General features: G+C 42.4%; 1 protein-coding gene across 2 annotated transcripts in view; it reads right to left on the bottom strand.

The window, feature by feature from the left end:
- Positions 1 to 12893, bottom strand: part of LOC120832092 (uncharacterized) — a 73949-nt gene that overhangs the window by 18089 nt on the left and 42967 nt on the right. For both annotated transcript variants that reach the window (XM_040198130.2, XM_040198131.2), the window contains 23 exons: positions 12771 to 12815; positions 12356 to 12475; positions 10203 to 10241; positions 10040 to 10093; positions 9882 to 9935; positions 8439 to 8546; positions 8286 to 8339; positions 7099 to 7152; positions 6960 to 7004; positions 6376 to 6429; positions 5647 to 5691; positions 5497 to 5550; positions 4844 to 4888; positions 4699 to 4752; positions 4535 to 4579; positions 3926 to 3979; positions 3385 to 3429; positions 3256 to 3309; positions 2361 to 2468; positions 1926 to 1979; positions 1644 to 1697; positions 1443 to 1487; positions 1098 to 1151 (listed from right to left, as the gene is read on the bottom strand). In XM_040198130.2, coding sequence (XP_040054064.2) covers positions 1098 to 1151; positions 1443 to 1487; positions 1644 to 1697; positions 1926 to 1979; positions 2361 to 2468; positions 3256 to 3309; positions 3385 to 3429; positions 3926 to 3979; positions 4535 to 4579; positions 4699 to 4752; positions 4844 to 4888; positions 5497 to 5550; positions 5647 to 5691; positions 6376 to 6429; positions 6960 to 7004; positions 7099 to 7152; positions 8286 to 8339; positions 8439 to 8546; positions 9882 to 9935; positions 10040 to 10093; positions 10203 to 10241; positions 12356 to 12475; positions 12771 to 12815 — 1338 coding nt within the window. The remainder of the gene's footprint in view (positions 1 to 1097; positions 1152 to 1442; positions 1488 to 1643; positions 1698 to 1925; positions 1980 to 2360; positions 2469 to 3255; positions 3310 to 3384; positions 3430 to 3925; positions 3980 to 4534; positions 4580 to 4698; positions 4753 to 4843; positions 4889 to 5496; positions 5551 to 5646; positions 5692 to 6375; positions 6430 to 6959; positions 7005 to 7098; positions 7153 to 8285; positions 8340 to 8438; positions 8547 to 9881; positions 9936 to 10039; positions 10094 to 10202; positions 10242 to 12355; positions 12476 to 12770; positions 12816 to 12893) is intronic.

Here is a 12893-nt window from a genome sequence, read left to right as displayed (position 1 = left end):
GGAAGCAGCATCAGTCCTCCGGTTAAGAAGATCTGCAGAGGCTAAACCTGCTACGGCAACCTCACGCTGAAGAAAAGGCTTCGGCACTAAAGTATTACTGCAGGCTGAAAAAGAGCTCGGCACATATTCGCTCCCCTTAGGCAGCAACTTGTTTTTACATTATAGGTATTTTGTAAGGAATGAACAGCTAACACATGTTAGCTGGTCGGTTGATTCTGTTTCCTTCGAACGGAGACGTTTCCAGTCTTAAGAGCCGCTCACTGTCTGCTGGCTGTAGCATCACATTTAGCAAACATGATGGTATCCTTTGTCTCAGCAACACCGTTGGAAAGTACACAATAAGGCACCTTTCGCAAAATAACAAAACAATTCATTAAAACTTAAAAAAATTAAATCTTAAACTGTTTCTCCAAATTTTCTTGAAATGTCGAGTAATAATCACGTTCATTATCCATTAATTTTGATATTATTTTCTATTATTAAGTGATTATCAAATAAAATTTCAGAAGATTGTCATATTTCCTTGTTAATGACTACAGAGAGGGAAATATTAATTTACTAAAATGAACCTTTTATTAATGTGCAAATCAATTTGTTAATTATGAATACAGACACTTTTCTCTATGTATCCCTCTATAAGAACTAAACAAGCAGTCTAGTTAAGTGTCCTCTTACAAAGATGAATAAAACAGGATGAACACACACAAAGCACACACTCCGCTCAACTTACTGTCACAGCTCACAAGCACTGCTGCACTGCACACAGACTGCCTCCTGCCGGCCTAATTCACTACTACGTGACTCATTTCTCAGTTTAGGTGCATTTCCATCTCAGCAGTCTTTCAGCATGTCGCTCCTTTAAGCCAGAAATCTTCTACTTTCTTTAAAAAAAAGTGAAGTGTGTGATGCTGTGGAGTGAGCGGTCTCTTCCCTCTATATAAGACGTGTGTGTGTGTGTGTGTGCGTGTGTGTAGGTGTGTGTCATAAAAAAATGATGCAAAGAATATCAAATGCTTGTTGAGTGTGTGACAGGAAGTAAATGACACAAGGACACAACATGTACAGGGGATGGTTGAAATATGATAGAGAATGGGAACCTGTGTACCAGGCTTTCCTTCTGCTCCCTCTGATCCAGGTGGCCCCGGCAAACCCTGAAAGGGATCGAACAAACACAAACACAAACACGCACACACACACACACACACACACAGATGCAAGCTGCTCATACAGTAGAAGTAATTCTGCAGAGTCTGACCTTTAAACATGACTTTTGTGGTCGTTATGAGAGATGAGCTCATAACAAAAATAATATTAGGGATATAAAAGTGAATTAATTTGTGACGCTAATATTTGGTATTGACCAGCATTTTGAACTCGAGGCCAGTTATGTGTAATTCATTGTAAACTACATTTCAAATCCTTTCCGACAGCTTTAAGTTTACCGATGCACCTGGAGGGCCAGAGTGGCCCCTCGTTCCAGTCCGGCCCTGAAGAAGAGCACAGAGAGAAAGACGACATTAACACCCGACAACCCGAGCGCAAAACTTTCACAGCAGGCTCCCGAAGTCTGAAAATGAGGTTGGGATGAAGAATTTGCATACCGGCTTACGTTTCTACTCATCCATTATTTAACGCTGTAGTACCTTGTTTCCTCTGGGTCCTGCTTTGCCGTTACGTCCGTCTGCTCCTCGGTTTCCCTTCAAGGAGGTTCAGGCGTTACTGAGCATCATTCTCAAGACAAGATATAGTTACACATGCACTTTAATAAGAAAAATTCCTGACCAGGAGGGTGTTGATCCACGCTGGTGTGGTTGAAAGCTGTCTTTTTTACAGTACAATGTTCATGAGGCCACTGGAGGCTCGAATGTTTCTCAGTTAAATGTTATTTTTTCGAGCAACATATGACTTTATTTGATATCACTGACCTTTAAGCCACGGCTGCCCTTTTTTCCCTGAAGACCAGTTTCTCCATTTGGGCCCTGAATAAAGAAATATAAAAAACAGTTAAGCTTATCGCCTTTTTTGACCTTCAACAGGCAGCTTCTTTCTCCTGAGCCACAATGCATGTTATATAGTGTCATGCCCCAAATACTATGCTACTTGTTGTAATGACTCAAAGACGTGGGCTGCTGCGAAACATTTGAGCTCCACAACCATGAATTACATTCAAGGTACTTTTAAATATAAAAATGATTGGGACATATTAAAGAACAAATTCTATTTCATTTAAAAAAAAAATTTTTTTAATTCAATGATAATTTATGCTTGAGCTTGGACATTTTCTTTGTCACAAAACATCCTTTCCCCATAAAGTTAGAAAAGAAACAGGAGATGACGGCTGATGTTGCCCTGCACTGTACCTCGGTGCCTTTGGGGCCAGGCTGGCCCTTGGTTCCGGCAAAACCTTGGACGCCGTGTGGGCCCCTCTCTCCCTGAGGACCCCTAATACCTGCTGCCCCCTGAAAGCCCTGAGATTGAAAGAGAAAGAAAGAAAAATGTCAAAGGAAAAGGGCACCGAGACCTCTCTGAATCATACAGTGAGTGGTACATGGAACATGAATAGTTTCACATTTCCACAAACATTTGCAAAGCTGTGAGTATTGTTCTCTTTGTGAGGTTGCCAGGCAACCAGCACAGTTTCCCTGTTAAGAAATATTTAATATTCAGTTTCTTTCACCTGCCTGCGTCTTTGTCAATTGTTGTCTATGAATTATGAAACCCTGTAACATGACGTTACTGCTCTACTAATATTTTGTACTGTAATACCACAGCTGACCTGCTTAATGTGTTCAATACAGCAATTAACGCTCTGCTGTAAGAAATTCTTTCCTAACATCTGAGTGAATGAAACCTTCCCACTAATAGAGAGAACGGGCAGCCTGATATGGTAACTTGTATGCTTATAATTATGAAATCTCAAAAACATCCTCATCCTAATGGACCGATGGAACTTATCGGGCTGAAATTAGGGGTTTGCAACACATTTGTCCAGCTAGGACAGTTTAGTAAGACTTGGGACACTTGTACAAGCAAGAAGAAAAGATGGGTATGAAGAGTATGAATATGAAAGCAGCCGGTGGTTGTTGCCTCATAAAGTATTTCCTGTGAGAGGTATCAACCTTCTCATCTAACTTTCAAGAAAGCATCTAGAGATATTTTTCAAAATGTTGGACTATTCCTTTCAGTAGCTCTGTGACGCCGCATTGTTTTCTTCTGTGAGTGTTACTGAGTGAACAGGAAGAAGCTGGCACCTACTTTGTCGCCTTTAGGTCCTGGATCCCCCTCGTCCCCATCTGGTCCCCTGTTACCCTTTGAAGAAGAAAATAGTCAAGGCCAATCATGCTTCGCAGTAAATATGTTTGTAGAGCAATAACGACCACCTACCACCAACCCATGAGAACCCATCGGACCCCGACTTCCTGCAACACCCTGTAAATAACACACAAAGGAAAACAGTGGATTCAGTATTTACAAATACTAAAAAACAAAATCATAGGTGTATACAAGTGAAATAATCACATTCCATGTTAAAATAATTTAAAAGATGAATAGAAGATACATATAATATACATATTAAAGGCATCACTCCAAAATAGGCCCTCATTGTTTTAAAGGATCCCTCAGCCAGCTAACACCCTTTCTGTTGTTGTTCCCTCCTACTCACAAAACAAAGCCATGAGTGGAGAGCAGCGTGCATCATGAAGCCGTCCGCTCCCTCAGCACTACCAACCCACTAGATGAATTAAAAAACCTCTTGCCCATTGCACAATCGGTGTTTTATCCAAGGCTTCCAATCTTGTTTTCCAGCCAGCAGATGGCAGTGTGAGGCGGCACTTTGCTTGTAACAGTCCAAACGACATCTACTCTGCTCGTACTGCGCGTGTACCTACATTAATGTGTTATTATACAGTCAAGAGTAACTCACCATTGGCCCCTCAAAGCCAGGATCCCCGCGGGCCCCCGCAGGCCCAACAGGCCCCTGATACAAGAGAAAAGAAACAACAGAGCAGTAAAATGAGGGTGTGTTTCCTACATGTTGATACATTACTTTAGACTCTTTGTGGAGAATATGTATGAATATGAGTATATTATAGATGTGGAATATAAAAACACAACGTGGCCTAAAGCTTCCAAGCAGAATGAAAGTCTGCCATCTTGATTTTCATCAACCATTAAAACCACACTGTCAAAATGAGCCACGGAGAATATTATGCAACAGAAATACATTTAACACTGCAATGACACTAAGATTGAGAGTTCATGTCTTTCTGATGAGCATAACCTTTTATTTAGTTTAGTTGTTGTTTTTTTCCTGTCAAATATCTGTCTCTATTCACTTTTCCTTTCCTAGCCTGACATTTTTGCGGAGGAAATGCATGTTTGATAGTTTTGCTGTCGCCACATAAGGAGTCATCGAACTTCAGTCCGTCACCCAATTTTAATTCTGTTAATAGCTTAAAATGTTAAATCGGGAAGTAAATCACGCTACAGATCCTTGAGTGCAGCTCTGCTCAAGTTGAATAAAGAAACGTACATGTTCTCCTTTAGGTCCAGCGGCACCGATCATTCCTGGATGTCCCTGTTGAGATGAACACATTGACTTTCACCTCCTGCACTTCTCTGGCAGCAAAGTGCACGGAGCAGCACCCCAACGTATCAAAAGTCCCCATTCACAGTCTCGCCTTGAACTGTACCCACCTGGGTGCCTCTGAGTCCTGGAGGTCCCATCTGTCCCTCTGAGCCCGGAGGCCCCTGGTCAAAAGACAAGGAAGGTTCACAGTCTCTAAACATGTCCAGTGTGTTGAATAATTGCAGCATGTATAGAACCACACAACATGTGTACCTGTGGTCCTTTGAGACCAACACTGCCAGCAGGTCCCACGTCCCCCTGAAAGAAAAAAATAAACAAGGTACGAACAGACGTCACCTGCAAACTCAGTTTGATCACTCAGTCTGAAGTCTATGAAACTTTCCAGACACGCAAAGTATAAATACATGAAATAACATTTGCTTCATTTTAAATATGACTAATTATAGGTTTCTACTCTACTGAAAATCATTTTCATAATACATTGAACGCATAATATGTTATTCATGTTCATGATTCTCTGCTAACCGAAGATTCAGAGGTCCGATATGTTAGTTAAAACTGTAAAAGCAGTAACATGAAGACTTCTGATAGACAACTATGACACAATGGGTAAAGGGGATATGACACACTGACACGCACCGCTACCCTGAATAAAATAAACGTTTCTATGGGTTAAAAAATTGGAAAGAGTCGTAATATTCTAGGTATACAACTCAAACAAATATGTAACATATAGTAAAGTACATTACAGGTATAGTAAAAAAAATGCTAAAAAAGGTTACATATTCAATCATTTGAGGTCTGTTTCATTTCACTGTAAATGTTACACTCAAAATAACAGTAACAAGTTGAATTGAAATGAGTTTATCATTAGTTATAATTACGCAGTTAGTGCGGTGTCATACCCGTGAGCCATTAACCCCTTGAGCACCGACTCGTCCTGTGAATCCCGCTGCACCCTGGGAGAAAGCCACAAACACGTATCATGCGTGTACATATTGATAATCGGCACCAACAGACAGATGTTTTGTCATTAAATCGGTGTGTCTGCTCACCGTCGGCCCCGGCAGACCTGGAGGACCATCCAGTCCACTCTCTCCCTGGTGACGACAAATTCATAGCAGCATGAGTAATGTCCAACACACTGTCCATCCCTCCAGAACCTTCCACAGTGAATACAACTACAAGGTGATCCAACAAAAGTAGTAATAATCAGGCTCGTTCAGCCAGAAGACATCTCAACCTTCTATCACATCATTAAGAAATGATGCCAGCGGCACAACGTGCAGAAGATGTCGGCCTCCTCCGGCCCAACGCAGGCTGGGAAATGGTTACGAAAACGGATGGACAAACGGATTTCCACAGAATTTCATTAAATTGCTGATGCTGCAAAATCAAGGTCATCCGTGGCCAGTTAATGACACAAAAGTCCAATATTTACTTTGGTTTCTCTTATATTTTAAAATGCGAGGTATAGAGAACTGATGCAGCCATTCTATTTTCATTTTAAGGATAAAGAAGCCAAGCCCACCAGTTTAGAACGACCCCGCAGGAAAACAGTCAATGTTTCAGTTACTATGATTACTGATAATTGAATTTGAACTAGCCCTTTAAATGTAACAAATGGCACATGACACATGAGTGAGGAGGTAAACGACTGCGAAAGCCATGACGACAACATTCACAAGAGGAATCATTCAGAACTGTGCAAAGAAGTGTGTTGAAAGCAACTTGTTGGGAAGCTGCAGCCGGTTACAGTTAAAGTGAATGTTCACATCACTCACATCAGGCCCAAAGGGCCCCATCAGCCCGGAGCCACCCCGGGTCCCCTGAGGCCCCTGCAAGAAAGATTCAAGCATTAAGAGTCACCGTAGCAACAAAACGTCATTAAAAAACATAGAAAACATGGTTTTCAAAGATTACAGACTGCATATGTTAATACTACGAGGCAGAGGTTCTGATTTTATGCCAAATAAAATCAAGTAATCCCGAAAATAGAGCGGAGAGAAAATAGGAGTCAGTGTCTCGCTGCCTGGAAGTTCAAAGACGGACTGGATTACGGATAAAAAGGGATTCAGAAGCTCATGTCTTTCCTTCACAAAAGCTGATTGTTGGCTTTGTTCCTCCTATTTCACAGCAGGTTGGATGTGTAATGAATGCATTAGAGAAGCACAGCTGTTTTCCTTCTCATTGTTTTAATTTGATCCTGTAATGCGTTGGCGCCTCGTCTAGCAGATTGTTCGTAAAATGTTCTTCATGTGTAATCAGCTTAATGTCACAGATTATGGAGAAATGCTTCAGGTTGCCTATTTTCTGAGGTTTACAAATATGATGTGAAAAAGTGACTAAACAGGAACGAGACACTCACTGTCGGTCCGACTGGACCAGGCGGGCCCGGAAAACCAGTTGAGCCCTGAAGAAAAGACAAAAAAACGTCTTCTTGTGAGGACAAATTCTATCTGAAATGTTCATGATGACAAAGGTGACAATTTAATTGCACCAAGTACCTTCTCACCAGGTTCGCCAATTTCTCCTCTCGGACCCTTGAGACCAATGAGACCCTGAAGAGGTGAAGAAGAGAAGTGTCACTTTCACTTAAAAGTTCATTCAATGGCTCATAGTAACGAACCCACAGGGAATCAATGCTGCGGATATTTTCAACCCTCTCGTTGCGCTGTTTTTGGTTGCAGCGGACTGCCTCTAAAAATCGGTACTCGATCGCCAGCACCAAACAGCCGACTGGTGAATATATATCCACATTTAGCAGATAAATATTACATGGTTCATTTGTTGCCGTTGTACAACGGGGCTGCACAAGGAAATGCAGATTGCAGTTGCGTTCGCTGCATAAGAAGAACACAAATAAACATAATGTTATATGAATTAAGGAGGCTCACAGCCGGAGAAAAGAAAAAGCTTTTTGTGGTTCGGCAGGCTGATGCTTCTGTACTTCCAGGCACCAGCGGGGTGAACCGCTTGTATTTTAGAATCCTTTTAGCTCCTCACATGCTTCTCCTCTCACAAATATCCCCAGTGATCAGGAGATGGGTACCAATGATGGTGTGGGCGCTGCAGAGCGCTGCGGTCCGAGGCCGTGCACATCTCGTGCCAGTTTGTAAGGTTTCCAGTTCTTTTGCTCTACTGTATACGTTGACGACTACTTTGCAACTTTTATTTTCCTTATGAAATACAACCGAGAGAACATCCTCCCTCATTGGCGGGTAAAGAGCAAAACAGAGCTAAAAGAAGAAGAATATTGAATGTGTAAATACGCAGCTGCTTGCATACAGATGTGCCGTTTTGACTTAAAAGGCAAGTCTTGGTTGTTTTTAAAGCTTCTCTCTCCAACATCACTTTCAACAGTTACCTCAGATGAGACTTTAACAGACTGGTTAGCAAAATATCATCAAGGTCTGGAAAACCATAAAGAACTGAAACATATCAAGTAATTTGTCTATTTGTTTTACTTATAGCAAAGTATTAAATGGCTGCTTGTGTTTTGACAAAATGACAAAAACTTTTAGGTCTAAACTACACCAGTCAGGTTAAAGTGCTTTTGATAAAAGTGAAGCTATTCATATATGAAACTTATGTATATTTATATAACCATTGCTCTTTGGCTACAATTTCACAAACAATAAATCTGAAATTTAAGTGGGAATGACAAAAGCAGCTGTTTCGTGTTATTCCTCACCTCATCACCTTTTTCCCCTTTGGACCCTCGCTCTCCCCTGTATCCCCACGGGCCCTGATGTCGACCACAGACAAGGTGGAAGAAGGTGAACAATCAATAACAATCATGCTGTGCATGCAGGGTTTACCCGTTTACCATTCAGAATGTGCCCACCTGCGATCCAGGAGCACCAGGTGACCCGGGCTGACCATCTTCTCCATTCTCACCGTGCCTCCCCGGGGCCCCGGCCTTTCCTGGAGGGCCCCTAGGACCCCACTTGCCCTATCAGACAACAAAGATGGTTACCCGCTGTTGATACCGACCACTCCTTCATCTACCAATAATAAATATTTTAGAAAGTGAGAAATACAGAGAGCGACATCCCAATACGCCGCATGTTATAAATGATAGGTTTGCACAGTGAAGACACTGAGCCTCCCCACAACTCAGTGGAGCCATTCATAACACAGACAAGGCATCGCCTAAATAACAACAGGCTGTCAAGAAGACTGCGGCCTGCAGTAAATCTGCCTGTAGACAGGTGGAAATCCTGCACCTGGCTACACCACCTGTGCTGCCAGTGGTCTCCTTCCTATTTAATGCTGCAGAGTAATGTCTACCGACAGAGAATGAGCTCACTCTCCCACTGTGTGTGTGAGTGAGTGTGTGAGTGTGCTGTTATTTAAGCTTCTCTGTGCTTTGTGGACTATGTGGCCCACTGGCCTGGTAGGGGTAAGCCCCCCCCATTTCCAGCAGGTATATCACACATATATCACACGAACACACATTAGTGCTGATGGGCAATGAGGTCATCGACAAGATCACCTCCGGTTTAAATGTGCCTTCATTTAGGGAGTCTGCACAGAGTCTCTAACAGCAACAACATCTCTAACCACCAGAGGCTGTGGAGTTTTATACCTCAAACCACACTTTGGTTTGGTGCGCACCAACAGCTCATTACTCAGCTGAGACCTCACACAATAAATAGCAAAGGGCTTTCCCTTTCCATGAGCCCGCAGTGGACGAGACGTACGTTTGTGTATTTTAAGATGTTTTTTTATATGTGACTAAATTACAAGGGAGGTCTCGGCGAGAGAACGTCAAACGTCTGAAATACAAACAGAGAGAAGCACATCAACTGAAGCCCACTACAATTACATTTATGAAAAAAATATGGAACATCTAGACTTGGCAATATAAAACACTTCCATTGTTTATTCTGTCACTATGGGAATGATCACATCACAGGGAGTTACATGCAGAGGTGTTGCCAAACACCCCCGCGCTTTAACCACACCGACTCCGCTCCAGCACATTACAATTTATTTACACAATGTGTAAAAATAGACACGCGGGGATTCAGAGACTCATATTGTGTGGATGAGCACTGTTCTGTCGCACAGCAATTCAGCTGTGATCAACATCCCCAGGTTTCCAGTGACACCCTAAAATGTCTCATTTAATTTGTAAGCCCGCTGCCCAAAACGCTTACAGTCATTCTCGCCGAGGGCTTTTTACATCGAGTCATTTTGGGCTGACGTCATAAAACGTCGTTGTTGCGTTTGGTTACTGCTACTACTCGTTCACCCGAATATATGTGATAATTAGGGCGCTCACCATCTCTCCGGGCATTCCCATTGGTCCTCGCTCCCCAGCGTCACCAGGCGGCCCCTGACAAGGAAACCAGTCACCAAGTTTAGAAACACAAACAGATTATTCTACAACTTGGATATTTCATTTTTTTTTGCGTTGTTTGCGTTGAATGAGTCTCTAACCTGTACGCCCGGCGTGCCCGTCTCTCCAGGTGGTCCTTCGGGCCCTTCTTTACTCTGCAAGCTCACAGAGAAGAAACCAGCCTTTTGTCAGTGGGAACTAACAAAACAAACAAACTACTGAATCCCAACAAAGAAAGGATATTAATGGTCACAGCATACTTACAGGCCAACCAGCTCGCAGTAAATGGTAAAAATTGGTTTGCTACAGAAGGAATGGAAACACCCAGGATAAGTTACAGATCCAAAAGCACAAACGGGTAATACCAATCCTATTTGAACAAATAACAACAAACCATCTTGTCCCAAACATAGCGTCTGTAGTCAAACCACCATTCATTCAGAATGGAAGGAAGTATGTGAATTACCTCGACAGGTTCCCCCCATGAGGTTCAACGCACACACAGTAACGAATCGCCTTCACAAACTACTAACAGACTTTGTTTTTTGTCGTCTGCTCTCAAAAGCTGCAGTTCTCCATCATGCTGACATGCTGGTGAGTGTATTCTATAACATACAGCTGTGTCCACTGCAGAGAGATTAAACAGATGAGCAAATGGCATCAGCTTGCACGCACCATGGGTCAAAGGTTTTATAGACAGTCTGGTGAGGCCGGGTCAGCCTCGGGGGACATTTGCTGTCCCGGGTTTCTTCTAAACGACTGACAATGAATAGCTTGTGTTCGCAGGGAGGAGAGAGAAGAGCAAAAGTAACTGGAAAGATGAAGAAAGGAAGGAATTGTGATGGTGTATGAGGATTCAGATCGAACGCTTCAGATCAGTGTATCGTTTGTCTCTCTGCATTCAGTGGTGAACGTCCAGGATGGGTTTAGCATAGCTTAGCACAAAAAGCACATGGGCAAACAGTTAGCCTGCGTCTATGCACATCAACTCAAAGGATGCATTTTTCAAACAGTTATACATTTTTAATGTACATGACAGCTATGAAACAGCTGGATGTCTCTTTATGAGCAGGGACTGGCTGGGCTAATCGCTGGTTAAGTCAGGGGGCAGTTTTAACGGGACAGTGTGTAAGATTTGGTGACTTCCTTAATTCAACACTATCAGGGAACTGGGCACATCAAAAGGTCAGCTTCTAGGAGACTTAAGTGAAAGCAACACAAGAGAATACAGTAACAAACATAAGGAGAGCAAAGTAAATATCTCTATAGATACACTTACGATTTATCTTGAGGAGACATCACAGTCTTTGGTCCAGGCTAAAATATCTTAACAAATTGCAACGACATCACACACAGTTGTCGCAATTTGGACCAAAGTAGTGGACCCAACAAAACCATGCTGCTTCGTGCTGTCAATACTAATCGAGTGCAACAACTATGAAACTCTAATTCTGAAATAATTCTGAAAACCTTGATGATTCTAGTTATAAATTGATCTGGAGAGTGATTTTTCCTTTTCTTTTGACTTACTCACACTAAAGCTTGACTAATAAAAGAGGATTGAGCGAGAAATTAAAATATAGAGAGGAAAGAATCCGTTTAGGGGGAAGGAAAACAATATGCTGTAGATCAGGGGTGCTCAATACGTCGATCGCGATCTACCAGTCGATCTCCAAGGTACTATTGGTAGATCGCATGACAAGGTGAGGTGACATTGTCATGAACTGACGCTATACAAATAAAGTTGAGTTGTTTTGAATAAAAAAACTAGACGTCAGCCTATCAGCCATCCAGTCACTTGATTGATACACAGGACAACCAGTCAGATGACATCTGATTTTTTCCCCCGTACAATTAGGTCACTGTGCGTGTTCAAACAACGCCCCTGAGCGCTGCAAAGCTAACAAGCTAGTCGTTAGTTACAGCCTAATTTTTCGCTCCGTTTTTTCCTAAACGTAAGATAGGGTATAAAAATGAGTGGGGGAGCTGGACCAAGTAATAAGAAAAAAACCTATCACTTTCATACGGAATGGGAGAAGGACTTTTTTTTCAAGATGACATTTTCAAAGTGCGTTTGTCTCGTCTGCCAGTCTACCGTCGCAATACCAAAGAAGGGAAATGTGGAGCGGCATTTTCGGACTCTTCATGGAAAATAGCTCAGGTGATGGCAAAAAATGTACATAATTATGTTGTTCAGTCTGTTCAGTTCTGAATTATGTTGTGTTGTGCAACATATGTGGTTATACATCAACATACGTTGTAAGAATCCTCAATATATTTCTCAATAAATATAATGGGTAGATCATTTTGACTTGGTCATTTCAAAAGTAGCTCCCATGCTGAAAAAGTGTGAGCACCCCTGCTGTAGATATTGCACAAAAACGAAAAGAAGGAGTGCATTGTGGGTACCAGCTTACCTGAAAGGCAGCCCATTCCTCCGCTGTGTTCTTCCACAAGTAGAGGGTGGGTAAACCTGCCGGTCCCGGGGGTCCTGGCTCCCCTACTTTTCCCAGGCGCCCTTCAGGGCCACGTTTACCCTATAAGAGATAAAAAGGTGATGTGGAGGGAAAATCAGCCCATGTGGAATAACAACTATCATTACTTTTTAACATGACAGAAGTGATTTGATGAAGCAGTGGAGCTCCGAAGAGAAGAGAAAGACGGGAGTTCACAGCAGTATGAATTAAAATGTCCACGGTGAAACAGAAATATAACCTCGGATTGTATTTAAGAGGTTCAACAAACACAGGTTTGCTTAAATTGAAAGGAGTCCGGTGGACTGTCTCAACACATCACAATAGGCTATCATGTCAATAAAAAAGCTTCTCCTACCTTATCGCCCTTAAATCCGGTCAGGCCAGGCTCACCAGGACAGCCCTGCCAAACAAGCAACAACACTCAATAAAGCAGCTCGAGGGACCAAAACCTGAGGGACGGATACCAGTAACACTCCAG

The sequence above is a fragment of the Gasterosteus aculeatus genome, chromosome 14, assembly GCF_964276395.1.
Source record: "Gasterosteus aculeatus chromosome 14, fGasAcu3.hap1.1, whole genome shotgun sequence".
Taxonomy (NCBI): Eukaryota; Metazoa; Chordata; class Actinopteri; order Perciformes; family Gasterosteidae; genus Gasterosteus; species Gasterosteus aculeatus.
The sequence above is the reverse complement of the archived record's forward strand: the minus strand, read 5'-3'. Positions and strand labels throughout refer to the sequence as shown.